Below are 17,677 nucleotides of genomic sequence, written 5' to 3'. Positions count from 1 at the left end.
ATGCTCGATAGTGAACTTATATCTATACATCTACATACCTACCTGATACAGACTTCAAGCAACAACACCCTCAGATTTCAGGTCGCCAACCTTTTGCTCACTGAATCCAAGAACATCACGAAGAACATAGTCCGTATGCATGCCCAGTGTCGGAGGCGCACTGCGTACACCCACACTACTCCCACTGTACTTGACCGGAGGACTCACGACCTTGATCGGCCCACAACTACTATGCTGAACCTCGGTCACCATCTTGCGGGCCTGTGTGTGCTCATGGTCAAGCGTATCCTTAACATCATTCACCGCCGCATAAGGCATACCACTTCCCTCGAGAACCTCCAGCCACTGTTTCGTCGTCTTCGTTTTTGTGATCGCGGTGATCATGTCTTCCAACTCGTCTCGATGCTTGACTCGGTCGCCGTTAGTTTTGTATTTCGGGTCCGATGCCCATTCCGGCTTGCCTAGTCGTTGACAGAGCACGCCGAAGAGCCGGTCGTTCCCGCCTCCGAGCATTACGTCGCCGTCTTTGGTTTCGAAGCCTTTGTAGGGAACGATGCTGGGGTGAGCAGTTCCCCATCTCCCGCCGTCGCGTTTGCCACTGATTAGCACGCTGCTTGCGATGTTTGCTAGCGTTGCGGTCTGGCAGTCGCTTAGCGCCACGTCGAGCCATTGTCCTTTGCGGTCGGGGTCGTTTGCTCGCTGAATCAGAGCAGCCATGACTGAATTTGCGGTGTAGAGACCTGTGGTCAGGTCGGTTACGGCCACGCCTACCTTGACGGGTTGGCCGTCCCTCTCACCGGTGATGTGCATCAAGCCGAATTCGGCTTCGACCATTACGTCGTAGCCGGCGCGTTTGCTGAAGGGGCCGGTTTGGCCGTAGCCTGTTATGGAGGCGTAGATGAGGGATGGGTTGATGCGGGAGAGGGTTTCGTAGTCGAGTTGATATTTGCGGAGGGCGCCTGGGATGTAGTTTTCTACGAGGACGTCGGAGGTCGCTGCTAGTTTGTGTAGAATCTCTTGACCTTGTGGGTGTTGGAATGAGAGGCCTAGAGAGTGTTTGTTGCGGTTTACCTGTCGTGGATCAAGTTAGTGATTGAGAGCTCAGTGTTTGGCTTGAAGCGGATAGCAAGGACGTACAGCTAGAAAATATGCACTCTCTCCAGGACCTTTCTTGTCACTTTCAGTGGTATACTCTGCGTAGGGAGGACCCCATGCTCGTGTATCATCCCCTCGAGTTGGGTGTTCAATCTTGATAATTTCTGCTCTACAAGAATGCGTTAGTCTCGGAATTCGGTAGCAAGAGCTTCAAAATACAATGCTGAACAGCCAGGGCGAATAGTGGAACAGGGCTACTTACTCACCCTAGGTCACCTAATATCTGCGTGCTATATGGCTGAGATGAAGATCAGTCTACGTCTCAGCAGTCGTCTCCGTTAAGCTTGACTCACACCAGCCAATACCCTGGTCATATCCAACACTCTGATTCCGCTCAATGGTCCCTTCCGTTCTGTGTCTGTTTTCCGTGGTGGGAGGCTTGCATCAGCTGCAGCATTGAGCCATCGTCGTTGCACGCGAGTCCTACAGAATGGATCGATATGTGCTTGCTTGGAGGCTTTGTGGAGGAACCTTCCTGCTGAAGCTCTTGATGGTGCCATGCTTCTGATTCTGGATCAAGCTTGTAAGCACGTTAGTGTGACTTGCAGATATCTGCAGTGTAAATAGTCATTCAGCAAAAAGGAAAGCTAGACTTGGCTCATGGTTGAACAAAGTCAGTCTCGGCGTATCAAACAGAACGCCGACCTACAAAGTAGAGAGCTTGGTAACATGTCCTCATATTGCCGCACTGAACCCAATGAAAAGACTTTTGAATGGGTAGCATTGTGCGCAGATGACTGTTCAGATCATGGTGGAGCTCAGATATTCACATGCCGAGGTTCAGCGAGTCAGCTTTGACGATATTAGCAACGCAAAAGCCTCTTTGAGTAACAACCTGACTCAGAAGCGATGGTCAAGCATAGGTACGTACCAGTACTCTGGGAAGCAGACCCTGACGCCACATTCTTCCGCGTTGCAGGCTGACGAGCATTGCAGTAGTTGAAAGTCTATGCAGCCTACAGGCATGACATACAGAGATGAATCGGAACATTAAATATTATGCTTGTGATATTGCTTCACCAAAACTGGCCGAAGGACACCTGTTCTGTCTCAGAGGTCTCGCTATTCGACCAAGTCATTGTCTAATGTCTCTTGACTCTTTCTATTCCTTCATATTGTTACAGATTGCCTCCTGAAATCCAGGGCATACAGCAAAAAACCGGGACTAAGCCCGCAGGTATCTCACAAATTAGCCTCCCAAGTAAACAAAACTTTGCAAATGACAGAAAATCATGTACCACCCTCGCCGAGTTGCTCTTTGTTGCCTCTCTCAGGTAGCACTGCCGGTTCGCACCAGCGATGAACAATCAACGCTCCTTGCTGGAAAAATTCTTCAAAAGTCGTAAAAGGCGTACGTATTGATCCATTTAGGTTGAATTAATGCTGTTCGAGCTTAACGTCGACATTAAGATCGAGGTCGTCGATAATCGTGTTAGAGGGTATCTTTGTGTTGGGCTCGTCGACACTTGAAACCATGAGTGGTTCACAAACTGTTTGGTCCTCAACTTTGTCGTTTATGTTCTCCTTACAGCCATCAGTGTCCTGGATGCAATAAGCTTCCACGGCTCCGATTGCACAGATAATACCTCCCAACCACCATGCAAAGCCATTGTAACCTGCATGCAGGCCCGCTGAATGAATGGAACCTGAGATGGTTGGACCGAATGCTCGGCAAAGGCAAGCTGTTGAAGCAGCCGCTCCATTTATCGTTCCCAGAACCGATTTGGAAGGTGCCGCGTTGGCTAGCAGAATAGCATTGGAAGGAAACGCAATCACATGAAAGGTGATCTTGGTCAGTAATGCTGCATAAATACCGATTGTCTGGAGATTGGTGGGCAGAAGTACCAGATATGGCACCAGGAAATAGAGCACAGGCCATATTATCATGACGGATCGGAAGGCACCAAGAGTCCCAACCTTCTTGACAATAGCAGGGAAGAACCATAATTGTGCGATCATCGAGTAGACACCTTGGAACGCCATCATGAACCCAATAGTCTTCGGGGTCATTCCAAATCCACCCGTGAACTTGAATGGCAGGATGGGTCTCTGTGAAGAGGATGGCTCGCTCAACATGACTGGCATTAACGAGTCGAATGAGACGGAGTGGAAGGCAAGAATACCATAACCCAAGATCACCAGGATCACTTGTCGAGAAAAGGTCACATCGAAAGAACGGTTCTCTCTTGACTGGCCAGATTCAGTGTCCTCAACTAGCTGTGGGGCTGGGCTAGAGCACAAGAGCGGTGAGCTCTCTGTGCTTCGGTATCCAGGAGGAGGGTCTTGGTGATCCAGCTTGTTAATGCTGCCTGAGACATGTTGAACCTTTTCTGGATAATCTGATGTTCCGCACGCCTCACCGCACAGTTTCGTCAAGAGAAACTCCCCAATTTCTCGGCCTCTGTCGCGTTCATGCTTCCGTTCTGGATGTGTTTCCTCGATGAACAAGATACCATTGAGTATGCCGAACACAAGTACAACCACACACACCAGGTTAGGCAGAAGGAAGGGATATTCCTCGAAAAGTCCCCCTGGTGGGAATAGAGTTGGGTATGATTGACACGGCATTGCCAGTGCGCCTGCCATGGCTGGGCCGATAATCGAGCCCAAGCACCATACAAACGGCATAATCGAATAAGCTCGAGGTTGATGTTCCTTCTTCTTTACCAGCTCAGCCACTGTTGTTTGTAAGACTCCGACATTCCCGTTGAGCAGTCCGCCCAAGGCTCTTGCAATTATTGCTGACCAAAGGTTCTTGGAGAAACCAAAGCAGATCATGCTCAAGGCAGTACCAACCAGGCCCATGATGAGGACTGGTTTGCGCCCAAACCTGTCGCTAACTCGACCCCATAACATTCCTGTTGAGAACTCGGCAAAGGCGAAGGCTGTGATGAGCATGCCAGCGTATGTGGACACATTTTGTGTTATGCCGAACCACTCGATCATCTTGTAGGAATAAGGAAACACACTCATAAAGGCGATCGGCTCGCATATTCGGCACAATGCTACACCGTAATGTTAGCGTGGGTTTTGCTGCAAGGGCATCGGCAGCATGCAACATGGTGTACAACCCATGTGCTGCTGTGCAAGATAGATGACATACCGAGCACAAACAGTTGTCTCGTGGGAAAAGAATCGTCATCTTCTGAAGGTTGTAGATAACGCCTGCAGTAACGCTGCCAGCGTGGTGACATATTGACCACGATGGTAGGAAAGGGTGAAGGCCACGGAAAATTTATGAGTCAGATTCGAGGAGAACATCAGGCAAGAGGAAGCAAGTGGCATTGGCACATCATATAGCTATCTATGTTCTTCCAGCGAAACAAGGAGAGCCGGAAAATATGGGTAGAACATTAACGGCAGCACGGGTTAGTCCTTCCGCGCTCAGTCTGATGCATGGTGTATGGTAGTTGCAAACGCAACTCTTTCACCGACACATTGCAGCGTAGGCAGGTGGGTCCGAGTGCGGATACATGGTAACGGTGACAGTAACGAAGAGCAAGATCAGCAGACACAGCGCAGGTCAGCTAGAGAGCCGCGTAGAGTCAAACCTTGTTTCGTGTTTCGAAGGAAAAGAAGCAGACCAAGAAGGGCCCAGCGGCACTGAGTCTGAGCCATGGTGGATCCATCGCAGGCAGATTTCGGGGGTGGGCATCAACAATCAAGATGAAGCAGATTTGTAGGGCGGATGAATGCCAAAAGGCAAACCATGCACAAGGGGCATGAAAACTAGACTCGGATGTGGCACAGCAGTTTGACCAATGCACGGTGTGGCCTTGCTCATTCTGGAAGAAGAATGAGCCGCTGGGCATTGATGACGATTGCTGGAGTGAAAGCACAAGTCTACGGATGGGACTCAGACTAGCAGAACTAAAACCCGCAGGGATGTGCCAGGGCAGTAAAACCGGTAAAGTGAAGAAATCCACAACAGGCGAACGAGAAGTGGAATTCGGAGGACAACGTTCACGCCAACGGCGGGTGGAAGGGAGTCTAGGAAGACCTGCGAGCGCGGCAATCGGCAAGAAAAAGTGTTTATCATGCAAAGCCGAGAAGCTAAGAAAAGGCAAAAGAAGGGGTAGCACATCTGTGCCACTTTCATGATTTGCTAATTACAAAACGTGGGATTCGACCGTTGGTGGCTCGTCGAATTTGGGCATTAGTTGCTTTCAGTTTCGAAAAGGGATAAAGCACAGCACCTTTCATGACTGTTGTTAGGCATCAACATGGCCATGTCGTGTGCCGGGCCGATTGTATGCATGATACTGGTGCGTCCGGTACTGAATATGTGGTAGTGATGCTCCAGATGCTTGAGTGGTATCACGCGCTCCGTTTAGTTGCTGCAGATGCCAGATTGTGATACAAAGTGATGCATGCATGCACGGAGAGCGCCATTGGATCTCGGCTTGTGGATTCATTAGCAGAACCTTTTCTCGATTCCGACTGCGTGGAAGGTCGAAAAAGAAAAGCTAGCAGAATGCGCTTGGAAGGCACTGCATGACACAAGCTGAAAAAGGATTCGCTGGGAGGCTCTCCTCCGATCAGCTTTCTAGACCAACTCCAAGAACAAGGGAAGGTTTTTGATTCACTGCCAGGAACAGAACCTTATGTGAGTCGTGGCGTCTCGCGGAGGTGCTTAGTAGCTCAGCTTTTCCTGAACGGTGCTGGTTTTCGTTTCAGCCAGTCCCGGTGCTGCGGCCCATGATCTCACGATGCTCAGGTTTGTCAGAAGTCGTTCTCGGGGCTTGAGGAAAGTGGCCCCCATTACCAGACTTGATGGATTTGCCACCAACCATAACGCGTTCCAATTGTGCTTTTTTCTGGGTACGTATGTACAAGATACTCGTACCGTTATTGCCTTGAGCGAACACGTATGGCCCGTCAATCCGCCGATGAGTTGCATCGGTGCGATGTGAATACGTGATGGTGTTGCTTACCGGAGCCTGAGGCACACCACTCTCAAAGACCATTTTCGGAAATTTCGTTCTCTGGTTCTCTCCACAAGTCTGACAAAGACCTTTCTCGTATTCCTGCCACCACGAGATGTCAACCCATGCATTGCGCTCGTACACCGTAGTACGCGAAGACCTTAGCAGTCTCTTCCGGAGACACGACTTGTTGTGGTATCTTGTTGTACAGGCCAGTCTTTGCTTTGGTCGAGATTGTGCACGATAGAACGACTGCCACGACACCGGACTAAAGTATGCTGTGCAACCTGGACGCTTTGATGACTGCTCACGCATTAGGAGTTCTCCAGAAAGGTAAATACGGCCGACGATAAGCGCTCATGCCTCAGACTGACTACTGTATGCATACGTAGTGAATCTGCAGCAACGCAGTCCAATTGTTTGCTCTCGCCTCGCTGAGTAAATTACGAGTCCAATGTATGCAAACTGTCTGTTGTCGCTAAGTTGGGCCTCCAGGTATTGTCAGTGAACGAATCCCAAGCTCACGTTTGCGCTTCCTGCTTGAGCGTTGCCTTATGGTCTGCTTGCTGAGCTATCCTCAACATCGGAAACTACCTCATCGTGCAGGAAGCTGCACCTCGTCCCATGAACCACATCGCTACCTTGCCAAGTGGTTGCAGCTCTTCTTGCCTCAAAACACCTTGGATGCATGCACATTGACATCTACACACTTACATTTCGCATGGTGGTGTTACTCCCAGCCAGACGTCCGTCACCGTCCAGCCTTCTCTCGAACTCAATTCTTGTTCTTGTCACATCCTGGTATCGTGCGTGTTGGCTCAAGGCAAGCTCCTGGATGCATGCTTTGACCCGTCAGAAGCCCAATCTCACTTGTCCATCTCGACCACATACCGCCATTCCAGACTTCATCTCCTTCCTACACGACTGGTCACACATACGACAATGTAGTAAATAGCGTCTTGCGGCATGCACTCCGAGGGTATCCAGACTTAAACGCATTCTCTTACTTTTCAGCATTCGGTCAGGTCCATATTTCACCGCTTTTTGAATGTGTTGATTTCCTTCAATGTCTTGCACAAGAAAATCGTACGTGGTCGACTGCAATCTTCCGGAGCTTCCGCTGCCGCATGTCAACAAGCGAATGTGACTCACCTGCATCTCGGATGTAATGCTTGTGTTGATCATTGACAGCACGTTGCAAAAGAGGAAGTTATACCACGATACGAGTACGAGTAATACCTCCTAGCTACGTGAGAACACCTTCTTTCTATGCAGTGCTCCTGTAACTCATTGTGGTCTTTGTGGTCTTCAAGAATACGCTGATAGCACTCTCTGTCAGTGCTCGGAAAGAATGAGCCGCAGTACCGTCTTCTTTACAGACCTCACAGTTTGTCATGATATTCCTATCACTGCTCTTCACTGGTCCATACCAAGCTCCAGGGCATCGTTCTATCAATTCGTGACCGAGTGTCGTAGTTTTCCCTTACCACGAGCAGAGTATCCTATATCGTATCTCTTGTACACTGTCAGATGTGGCAAACTCCGGCCCCAGGAAGGCTCACCCCGCCACAACCTCAACGATTCCTGACAAGGATAAATTCTTCACAGTTCATATATCCAACCGAGCAATGGCTCGGTCATGTGAGTGTGCTCTCATGCGTGACTGTCGATACCATCACAACATAAGCTCCTTACTCTAACGGCGCTAAGCTTCCATCACCTTCTTCCCGGCACTATTGAACACGAACGGGACCAGCAAAAAGGGGGAACGCGGACATTCAACGCCAATTTCGTCACGATTCAGAACCGGCAAGAAAGTCGAAGGACTGGCTCAAAGTGTGACTCGAGCCGGAACGTCTAGATACTTTGCTTATCGTTGGTCGATCGTGTTTGATCCTCTTCACCGCCTCCGTCTGAATCAAGGACTAAGACAAGCTTGGTTTCGATTGACTCAGCTCGTTCCTGTACCTGAGACAGAGGACACAAAACCCCAGTTGTTCAAGAATCTCTGTGTGAACGAGCCGGATTTGTGTGGCAAATGGACTGCTACTGTAATCAACAGCGGAGACAGTTGAAGAAATCAGGGAACTTGCCTGTCCGCTCCGGAACCTGATCCCTGAACGTGTTGGGTGGCACATTGCCACGAGACCTCCAGGATCCGCCTCAAAGTGTCTCATACCGGTGCTTCAGGCAACTTCCATCTTGTGTAGGCTCGACAAAGTCCTGCAGCTCTGTTTCAACCGTCTGACATGGTTTCCGGCATAAGTGTCCGTTCTCCCGCTAAGCGATGAATGTAGTGCCAGGGGATTCCTTGCTGCGCATCAATCTTTCCGCTTGAACTGACTTCATCACTCACTCACTCACTCATGACCACATGTACACATCACACGACTGATGGTGTGCCGTTGAAGTCTTGACTGATCAGAGGCCATCCGCACGGATCGCGGATTTCAGAGCCTATACCTTCCTAATGGAGGCGATGTAAAGTCCTTCCATCAGTTCACTTCACCTGTCAGCTCTGCTCGGCAGATCATTCTACTGCAGATATCCATCAAGAGCACGATGTCCTTACAGTAGCAGGTCTCACTGGGGTCTGTGCGACGCTGCTCGAACGAGGAGTAACAAACAGCTCACGAGCATTAGATAGTATACAACCTCTTCTCGCCACTCAGCGCGTTCATAAACAATTCTGTCGGAGGCTAAGACGCGGCGCTCATCAAACGCGTTGCGTGTCGCTCATTGCTTGCATGCTCTAGTAATGCAATGTATCTAATAGCAGCCTGAACAGAATTCCACCACCAAACATTCCTGCAACTGTCACAAAACTCGAGATACTGAGTGTGCTCATACCACTGATTCCATGCCCGGAGGTACACCCTCCTGCCATTCTTGCTCCAAAGATGCCCACAAACCCTCCGAGTAGTGCCTGAAGAAGACTGACGGCATGAGCACCACTGTCAGCAACAACAGGAACCTGCAGGCTTATCAACTTCGCGCTAGCCATGACTCCCAAGGCAAAACAGATGTTGCCTAGTTCGCCGCTAAGCTTCTTGCCTTTCAGGACCGATTGCAGCTGTTTCCCGATATCAGAGTAGGCTGAGCTGACACCTAATGTTTTCTTGCACAATAATACCGAAGCAACCTGCGCAAGCCCGATCAGTAAACCACCTCTCACAGGATCAACCCAGACATTCTCGCGACTCTTCGATAGTCCCAAGCGATCGACGAAAGCAATAGCAGAAATCAGCATCACTTCGTATCCCAGCACCGCACCCTCCTCGGACACCTTCAATCGCTGCATGACGGTGTGCTCCCGCACCTCAGTCCTTGGCACTTTGCGCCTCAATGTGTCTCCCACAAACACAAACGCCATACCACCAAGCACACCTCCCAACGCCACCCATTTCGCGCTCTCTATTCCCAGCGCCAACTGCACCAGCACCGTCCCTGGACACGCCCCCGTAAGCGCCATTCCCAACCCCTGTAACAGCCCACCCACAAGGTTGGCGTCGTAGCTTCCGAACCAGCCGTAGCTCGTGTTCGTTCGACATGGTAGTTTGGCGAATCCTAGACGGTGAGAGATGTAGATGATGATTGCGCTGCAGGAGGATGCGGTGAGGAAGGCTTTGAGCATGTGGGTTGATTGCAGACGTAGTTGGGAGAGGATTATGGTGGGTGTGTGGACGGTGGCGAGTAGGAGGGCGGCACCGAAGAGTGAGCCGGTGAGGAAGGGTGGAAATAGGGACGATGCTGTCGCCATCGTTGCGGTGAAAGGTGGAACGTGCCTGGTTCGACTGAAGGTGAGGTACAGTTGGAAAGATGCTCCTTGACCATGAGTTGTGTCCTGACACAAATGCAGTAGAGTGTCAAGTTTGCCTTGTAGAATGCTTGATAATGTTATCGAAGTCTTCCCGAATAGTCGCCTTATAACATCGTAGTCGCTAGTCGCTCGAGAATTGTCGTTTAGCCTGTCACACGTGTGTCAGAACCATCGCTTAGTGACTACTAACTAGATCGACCCGATACGGCTTGTAAACACGTATCTACTGTAAATTATTGACAGTGTCAAATCGTGACTATCGATAGCATAAAGTGGACATGGTCGCCACCACCACCTTTGGCCCAACGAGCACGCAATGTGGAGTCCTCATTTCGTGATGCGAATAAAGTTTGTTCTTCGACTAACAAACGTCTACTCGTACTGGACGTCGACATGGCAGTGAGATAGAGTCGGAGAAAAACACTGATCTATCAGAGATGCAGGATGTCCAATGCTGGTGCTTATGCACGAGTTAACCAGGTTCTGCTGCTCCAAATCTCGAGTTGCCTTACTGCAGCAGTATGCCTGATTAGGCGACCAATTGCATCCTAATCATTAATACCACGATCAGTACTAGCTAGTATCATCTACGTGTTTGTCCCAGTAGTCAGGTTTGTGTACGAACACTAGTGTATCGCGTCGCTCAGATCTCCAGTCAGAAGTATGGTCTCTGGCGCATCACTGAGGTGATCGCTCTTTCGTTCCGGCAGGAGATAAGCAGTGACCTCAAGGCGGATGGGGGTATGTATACACATGCCAGTAATGGCCGATATGTGGCATGGTATTGAAGAAAGAATGCAGCCACAAGCACAAGCACGAGCCAGAAGGAGCCGTTATGGTAGGAAATAAAGCTCAAAGGCTTCAAGATCTTGAATTTTTGTCTCGTGGACACCCTGCATCTAAGTGCTGGGGCGACGTAATGCAGGCAGGAACAGAGTCTCAGCAAGCTGCAGCAACGTACTCCGATTTAGCTAGCCTCTTCAACTTCTGGCGGCAACAGGCTATACCAAACGATACACAATAGCACCTCGTGCAGATTGGGCACGGAACGTGTAACGGCAGTGTGGGGAGGAGGCTGGGAGATTTGCTACTCACTCTCGCTAATACATATAGAGGTTACCTGTACATTAGCATTCTTTCTGTACTGTTAGGATTGGACAGCAGCTTAGCACCGGCAGTAATGTTTTTCCAATGTTAGTTAGTAGATGTGGCTCAGCCAGTGTTTCTGGCATCTTTCTTGGCCTTCTTGCGAGCCTTCTTCTCTGATTTAGACAGACTGGTCGATCCGTTTGTCTGGAAATCGGGGTGCTTTCGTTTCTTGAGTGAGGCCTGATCCTGCGTTAGGTCAAGGGAGGGTCTTGATGGCAAAGGGTGCTGCATCTTAGGAGTTTCATCAATTTCTCCTTCTTCCGAGCCTTCCTGATCTTGCATTTCGATTTCCTTGGCAACTGAAGCAAGCAGTTCGGCCGTCTGTGCAGCTTCGAGGGGAGTGACTGGTAGCGCAGGCGTGGAAGGGCTTGCGTCGATACTAGCTGAGACAGGACTCGCAGTAGAGACCTTCCGAAGCTTTTTCGCAATGATGAGTTTCTTCAGTTCTTCCGCGCGTTTCGCCATGTCGGCGTTTCCGTTGCCAGCCTGCAAACTGTCAGATCGAACTTCACCTCCACCTCTTGACCATACCAAGGAGTGTTGTATCATTCTCGCAGCCGCCTGCTTATTGAGCGTCATTGCTGGCTTTGTGTGTTTCTCCTCAGCTTCTTTGACTTTGCTAAAGTACTGCTTTACTCTTGCAAGTTCTTTCCATACTGGATGATCCTTCGGATCGACTCCATTGATCTTGAGATAGGCTATATTGGTTAGTGGCGGATAGTGTACTTGTCACAATACCTTACAGAAAAGAAGAGACTCAATGGCGTATACCACTGTGACGTTCAGCTTTGCTCTATCAAGAATGGGAAGTTTTCGGGTTGCGCTATGTAAGGAATCGTCTAATATGGGCTTGAGTACTGCTTCCAGGCTTTCGAGGTCGGCGTCGACGTTATCTAATGATTCAAGTAGGGTGACACTATCCATGGTAAAGAATGAGAAGTTGCGCAAAGGTGTGAATGTCGAGACTGTAGATTCGAAGCAGAACAATAGTAGTTTGACAAAAAGATCAGATCATCGACAAACTTTTTGAAGCCGTTCGCAGCCACGAGGAAAGTGCAAGCCTGATTGGAGGCTCCGCAGGTCCAAGCTGCCGATTGGGGCGTGTTTCCCGGTGAAACTCCGGGCGTACAAGCAGAAGCTGGGGCAGTCACGATGCGCCTGTGTTTGGTAGCACATCAGCCTCATTTTCTGACTTGCTCAGGTTGGGCTTTGATGGAGGAACAGCATACTCGACCTAGCTTGGCTGCGCATGAGGTCTCTTCGACAGATCCAGAGTAGGATCTCGTCGCAGCGATGGCGGCTCGTCTCTGGACAATGTCATCTCCGCACGAGCAGCTTGTTATGCTCAAACAGATCGTCGGGACGAAAGCTTGACTTGGCCCTGCCCTCAGTAGTACCTTCTCAACAGCGGCCAAGATCCCTCGGATACAGCAAACACGACTTCAGTACAATGGCAGCGTCGCAGGCATGGTGGGAACCACCTCCAACCCCTCCACCCGCCGACGGCTCGACACCAAACCTTGAATTCGAAAAGCTGAATGTCGAGAGCGTACCTGACCCAGCTACAGAAGAGCTTTTGACGAGAAGAGTACACATCCTTGGTACTGGAAGCATTGGCACTCTTGTTGCTCATTCTTTGGCCATCCTACCCAATCCTCCTCCAATCACTTTGCTTCTCCATCGCTCGGAGCTCTACGAAGACTTCAAGACTGGCAAGCGTATCGTGCGGCTAGTAAACAAAAACACCGAGGTCAACGATGAGCAAACCGGGTTTGACGTCGATGTGTGCGAACCAGCAGAGCAGGGTCATTTCTGGCGTCACATCTCGGATACAATGAAGGAAGACCCAGATCATCCGCCCAGCGCTAAGAATCCTCTTAGTCCAGTTCATCCTCCAGTCAAAGCAGAAAAGATGGAAACCGGTGAGGTCTTTATCTACACTCTCATCGTCACCGTGAAAGGGCCTGCCACTGTCACCGCCCTCGATGCTATCAAACACCGAGTTGACTCAAGAACCACTATACTGCTCATGCAGAACGGTATGGGTCAGATAGACGACCTGAACGCAAAGGTCTTCACTGACCCTCAGACGAGACCAACATATATGCTAGGCATCATCTCTCATGGATGCTATATGCAGGGCCCTTTTGCTGTTATTCATGCAGGCTTCGGATCGGTTGCTCTTGGGATATATCGAGACACTGACAAGTACCCACTGCCTCCTAAAGACGACCAGCGACCTATTGCCGATCTCCCTGAAGCCGATCGCAAAGCATTGTATCCAACCGACGCTGATCTCTACTCGAATCTATCCTCGCGTTATCTTCTGAGAACGCTAACACGATCACCTGTTTTGGCTTGCGCCGCCTACCCTTACCTTGATCTCTTCCAGCTTCAGCTCGAAAAGCTAGTAGCCAATAGCATACTCAATCCTCTGACAGCTTTGCTAGATGTCGAGAACGGCGCCATGCTTAACAACCCCGCTCTAAGACGAGTTCGCCGGCTTCTGCTCGCCGAGATATCTATCGTCATTCGCAGCCTCCCAGAGCTTGAGGGAATACCCAACGCACAATTACGTTTCTCTCCAAACCGCCTCGAGAATTTCTACAAGGCAATCTGCCGGAAGACTGCCAAGAACTCCAGCAGTATGCGGGAGGATCTACGTCATGCGAAATACACCGAGATCGACTATATCAACGGCTACATCGTCAAGCGTGGCGAAGAGTTGGGCATCAAGTGCGTGTTAAACTACATGGTTATGCAATTGGTCAAAGGCAAGTCGGAGTATCTGTTCCAAACTGGATTAGGACCTATACCGAAAGATATCAGCGAACAAGCCACAACAGAGGACGGTGAGACTGTTGTGCTGGAGGATCTGGGAGGAAGACAAATTGGAGCAGATGATGAAACTCAGACTGATACTGCTGAGCCCAAGCGCTAGATGAGGTGCTCAAGTTCTGACAGATGATCTATAGGAAACGATAAATACAATTTTACTGCTATCCGTGCTTTTCTCGATTTCCTCGTGCCTTTGGAAAGCAAACTGAAGCGTTAGGAGCCCTAACTTCACGACTTCGGGTCGCCATATCGGAGTTAAAAAAAAAAAAAAAAAAAAAATGGGGTTGTATATGATCAACGTCAGAATATTGATTACTATGTAAATATGTATCTATTTCCAACCTGAAGAGCCCAAGAAAGCGAAACGGGGTATCATAAAAAGACATATATGCATCGTTTCGTCCATCATGCGCCAGAAAGTCGTATGTGCATGTGTTGCCACGTCTGTTGTAAACATCATTGAATGTCCAAAGTCATCCTTTCGTAAGTCGTAGAGCATGCTTTTTGAATCGTAAGTGAATCCAGAGAAATCCTCTCGTAACCTGAAACTCCGGGATTGGAATGAGGGTGTATCCAAACTATGCGATATGTGGTGGGGTGTTGGCGGTATACACATTTGGTGTGTGTGGGGGAGAGGGTATGTTCAGAACCCTCGCTGTTGTGTTGTGACGACCAGGACTTCGCCACTCCCTGGTCGCTGCATGCGATCGATTCCGAGATGTTGGGATCCGTCGACGCCGGTGTAGATGCCGAACCCAAACTTCGACTCCTGACCAAGATCTTTTGTCTCTCTGTGACGTTTTCTACCGTCTCCTGTCAGGCCAGTGCCTGTACTGGCGTCCAGACGTGCAATGAAGTCTGCCTTTGTCCTGATGTTGCGGATGGAAGAGTCCTTGAGCAGCCTGGAGGCATAAAGGAAGCTCAGATTTCCAGCGACAGTGTTGACTGAATGTGGTAGGTATCGGTGGCGAGTCGGCCAGATCACTAGATACGACAGGGCGTAGATGCCGAGCAGGATACACAATCCTATGTAGCCTGGCATTGAGGCCACCATTCTCACATCGCCATTATCGAACAAGAGAGCGGTGAAGACACCACCAGCCAATACAGGGATGGTAGATGCCACAAGTGAGATGAGGGAGAGGTAGGCCACTTTCCAGTCTCGGTTCCTGAGAGCACGCAGTGTGACAATCCCAGGCAGATCTGCATTGTAAGACAGCAGTATTGACCGATGCGCTGATGTTCCATATTGCTCCGACAGGTTGACGTATGGCTGAACAGTCCGAAAGTACACGTCGATAGGCTGCCAGGCCAGGAAGAGGAACATGCCAAGCAGGGCTGGCAAGAAACTGTACAGGAAATTAGCAGGAGAGAAACCGTTGGGTTGAGTTATCGCAGGTATGAGGCCTGCAAACCCATCCCGTACAGCTTCATGGACAAAGCTCACGACCAGGAAAGCAATGAGCAGAAGAACTGCAGCGATTGCCCAGGCTAGTACGGCACCATCTCTCAGGAACCAAGGACACCATCGATGTCTCACGAAGGGCGAATGCAACATTCTGGCGAAAGAGCTCGCTTGAGAGTGTCTGAAGCCTTCCTGTGAGTCAGCAGATAACCTGGAACTATCGAACTTCTCATTCGCGCTCCGAGCTGGAGATGCTGCAAGCTCAGAGTATGGTTGATTTGCTTCGCCCACAGCATAGAAGAAGTCCAGACTGCGGTTAGTTGTCCAATAGCCAAGTCGACAGTACCGTGGTGCCAGCTCTCCAGCTAGATCTTCCTTTGTCTCAGACTGAACAAAGTCTGGTAGGATGTTCGAACGCTGAAACAGGATGATCAAATCAGCCAGACTGTTCGGGTCCCACATCAGCGCCGAGTTCTTTCGTCGGAAATGAATCATGCAGTAGACTAGTGCTGGAATGAGTACGAGGTACATGACCATGACGAACCATCCTAGACCCTGGACAGGTGTCCAGCGAAAGCGTGCAGGCTCCACGTTGGTGAACCACTGGGTGCCATACAAACAGCTGAGGAGCGGGATGGTCCAGTTCATCAGCCAGAAAACAATCAGAACAGCACCTATGGCCGGCTCACCCAGCTTGAAGAATCCCCAGTCTGGAAGCACAAAGTTGGCAGGAACTATTGGCATGAACTGGAGTGTTCTGTCTCTTTTCCCACTGGGCGCTCCCTTAGACATGGCAAAGTATGGCGCGGTCCTGTAGATGGCTGCCTGCACCACGAACAGCCAGAGTATTATGATCATCCCAAGAAGAGGAGGTAGGTATTCGAAGACGAAGTATCTTGGGGAAAAGTTCGAGTCGTAGTCGTAAATTCCGTGGTTCGATAGCGCATATACGTTGGAGAAGATGAGGCCAACAATCATGAGCAGACATATCAATACAAGAGAACCGAGTGAGATCGGTCGAAGAGGTGTTGGTACATAACCAAGTTGGTGTCTGTCTCGAGGAGGATCAGACGGCAGTAACATGACCTCGCCCTTTTGCGGTCTTCGTTGCTGTTCAAAACTTGGTCGTGGGAATTGAAATGGCGGGTTAGGAGGTTGTTTCGGGTTTCGCTTTGTCGGTGAAGGAATGTTTCGCCGTGGTGATTGTGGACACGGTGGGAGTGTAAGAGGTTGATCTATATCGGCTGAACTATGTCTGCCTCTTCCTGTAAGGTCTTCATCGAAAGTCAGCTGTTCAATGGCGAAACGAATGTATGGTGTATCATCGACACCTGGTGTAGGTGCGTCGTAGTCTGGCACATGGCGATTCTGGCCAAGTGGGTTCGGGCGATCTGAGGTATTCCAAGCAGGTGCGACCTGTGGTGGTCTTGCCGGATAAGGCATGTTCGAATCTTGCACTCGGCCTCGCGCCGGCGTTGAGATACGGGACGGAGGTGTCTCGTAGCTACGTGTAGTTGAGGCGTCAGAACCATAATCGGATAAGTAGCCTGCTGAGGAGGACGATGGTAGTGGATTCGCGTGGTAAATCTGAGGATTATGTTGCTGTAGAGGCTGTCAGTAAGGCTCGATGTGCCTTTCCTTCACTCAGGCATACCTTCACTGATCGGATTTGGGAGACTTCTTCACGATTCATCACGCTCGTAAGAATAGAGGTGCAATGGAATGCTGCGTTAGTCGTAAAGCTAGGATCTGCATCGTGGCGAGTTAGAAACGGCAAACAGTCAGCATGAAAAGGTCGAACAGCAAGATTCTGCTCGAGAGGTTGGGATCGTGCTGTGGTGGTTGGGAGTAAGCTCTCATCGGTCTTCACCAGCCACCCAGAATCATCGCTGTCACGAACTAATTACGACCACATCATCGTCTTCGCGGTGCTACGCCAGCGAAAGCCAACGTAGACTGTGAGTCAAGTCAAGTCATCAGACAAGCACAAACAACCATAATTTCAATTAATGGTAGGCATGCAAGTGAGCACATCCTTGGCTGGTGCGGAAGAGCTCGCCAAGAACCAGGCAAGCTCCGAGCGTTTTCTTTTAGGCCTCAATAAGCTTCTGGAAAATTGCCTGAAAAGTTGTGCAACCCATGCTTCTTTCATTGCATTTCATGTGTTTTGGCCTCGAACGTGTTTGCCATGGACAATCAGATGTTTCCCAAAGCGCCGCTGTCGAGTTTCTGATGTCGTTGAGAAACATGATGCTCAACAGAGACACGGCCCCTTCTCTTCTCCCTGAACCACTGAGTTGTCATGATCACATCGACGTTTGCATAGCTTCGATGCAATGGGTCAATACTTTACTGTGTCTGCTTGTCAATATGAGCGCCATTCAC

General features: G+C 49.9%; 6 protein-coding genes across 6 annotated transcripts; 1 reads left to right on the top strand and 5 right to left on the bottom strand.

Moving 5' to 3' along the window:
• Nucleotides 1-54: 54 nt before the first annotated feature.
• On the bottom strand, nucleotides 55-1,655 carry LTR64_007805 (uncharacterized protein; the record flags this gene model as incomplete). Its single annotated transcript, XM_064902122.1, has 4 exons — nucleotides 55-1,071; nucleotides 1,138-1,264; nucleotides 1,362-1,393; nucleotides 1,449-1,655. The coding sequence occupies 4 exons, from the start codon at nucleotides 1,653-1,655 to the stop codon at nucleotides 55-57; spliced, it is 1,383 nt and encodes a 460-aa protein (XP_064751801.1).
• An 877-nt stretch (nucleotides 1,656-2,532) lies between these two features.
• LTR64_007804 (uncharacterized protein) lies at nucleotides 2,533-4,128 on the bottom strand (the record flags this gene model as incomplete). The annotated part of the gene is made up of 1 exon (XM_064902121.1): nucleotides 2,533-4,128. The coding sequence occupies one exon, from the start codon at nucleotides 4,126-4,128 to the stop codon at nucleotides 2,533-2,535; it is 1,596 nt and encodes a 531-aa protein (XP_064751800.1).
• Nucleotides 4,129-8,832: 4,704 nt separating this feature from the next.
• LTR64_007803 (uncharacterized protein) lies at nucleotides 8,833-9,840 on the bottom strand (the record flags this gene model as incomplete). The annotated part of the gene is made up of 1 exon (XM_064902120.1): nucleotides 8,833-9,840. The coding sequence occupies one exon, from the start codon at nucleotides 9,838-9,840 to the stop codon at nucleotides 8,833-8,835; it is 1,008 nt and encodes a 335-aa protein (XP_064751799.1).
• Nucleotides 9,841-11,112: 1,272 nt separating this feature from the next.
• LTR64_007802 (uncharacterized protein) lies at nucleotides 11,113-11,973 on the bottom strand (the record flags this gene model as incomplete). Its single annotated transcript, XM_064902119.1, has 3 exons — nucleotides 11,113-11,535; nucleotides 11,581-11,747; nucleotides 11,793-11,973. 3 exons carry the CDS (start codon nucleotides 11,971-11,973, stop codon nucleotides 11,113-11,115), a joined length of 771 nt encoding a protein of 256 aa, XP_064751798.1.
• A 526-nt stretch (nucleotides 11,974-12,499) lies between these two features.
• On the top strand, nucleotides 12,500-13,990 carry PAN5 (2-dehydropantoate 2-reductase (Ketopantoate reductase) (KPA reductase) (KPR); the record flags this gene model as incomplete). The annotated part of the gene is made up of 1 exon (XM_064902118.1): nucleotides 12,500-13,990. The coding sequence occupies one exon, from the start codon at nucleotides 12,500-12,502 to the stop codon at nucleotides 13,988-13,990; it is 1,491 nt and encodes a 496-aa protein (XP_064751797.1).
• A 540-nt stretch (nucleotides 13,991-14,530) lies between these two features.
• Nucleotides 14,531-16,985, bottom strand: LTR64_007800 (uncharacterized protein; the record flags this gene model as incomplete). Its single annotated transcript, XM_064902117.1, has 2 exons — nucleotides 14,531-16,894; nucleotides 16,947-16,985. The coding sequence occupies 2 exons, from the start codon at nucleotides 16,983-16,985 to the stop codon at nucleotides 14,531-14,533; spliced, it is 2,403 nt and encodes an 800-aa protein (XP_064751796.1).
• Nucleotides 16,986-17,677: the final 692 nt, after the last annotated feature.

Source organism: Lithohypha guttulata (assembly GCF_036872675.1).
Source record: "Lithohypha guttulata strain CCFEE 5908 chromosome Unknown scaffold_6, whole genome shotgun sequence".
In the NCBI taxonomy this organism is placed as follows: Eukaryota; Fungi; Ascomycota; class Eurotiomycetes; order Chaetothyriales; family Trichomeriaceae; genus Lithohypha; species Lithohypha guttulata.
The sequence above is the reverse complement of the archived record's forward strand: the minus strand, read 5'-3'. Positions and strand labels throughout refer to the sequence as shown.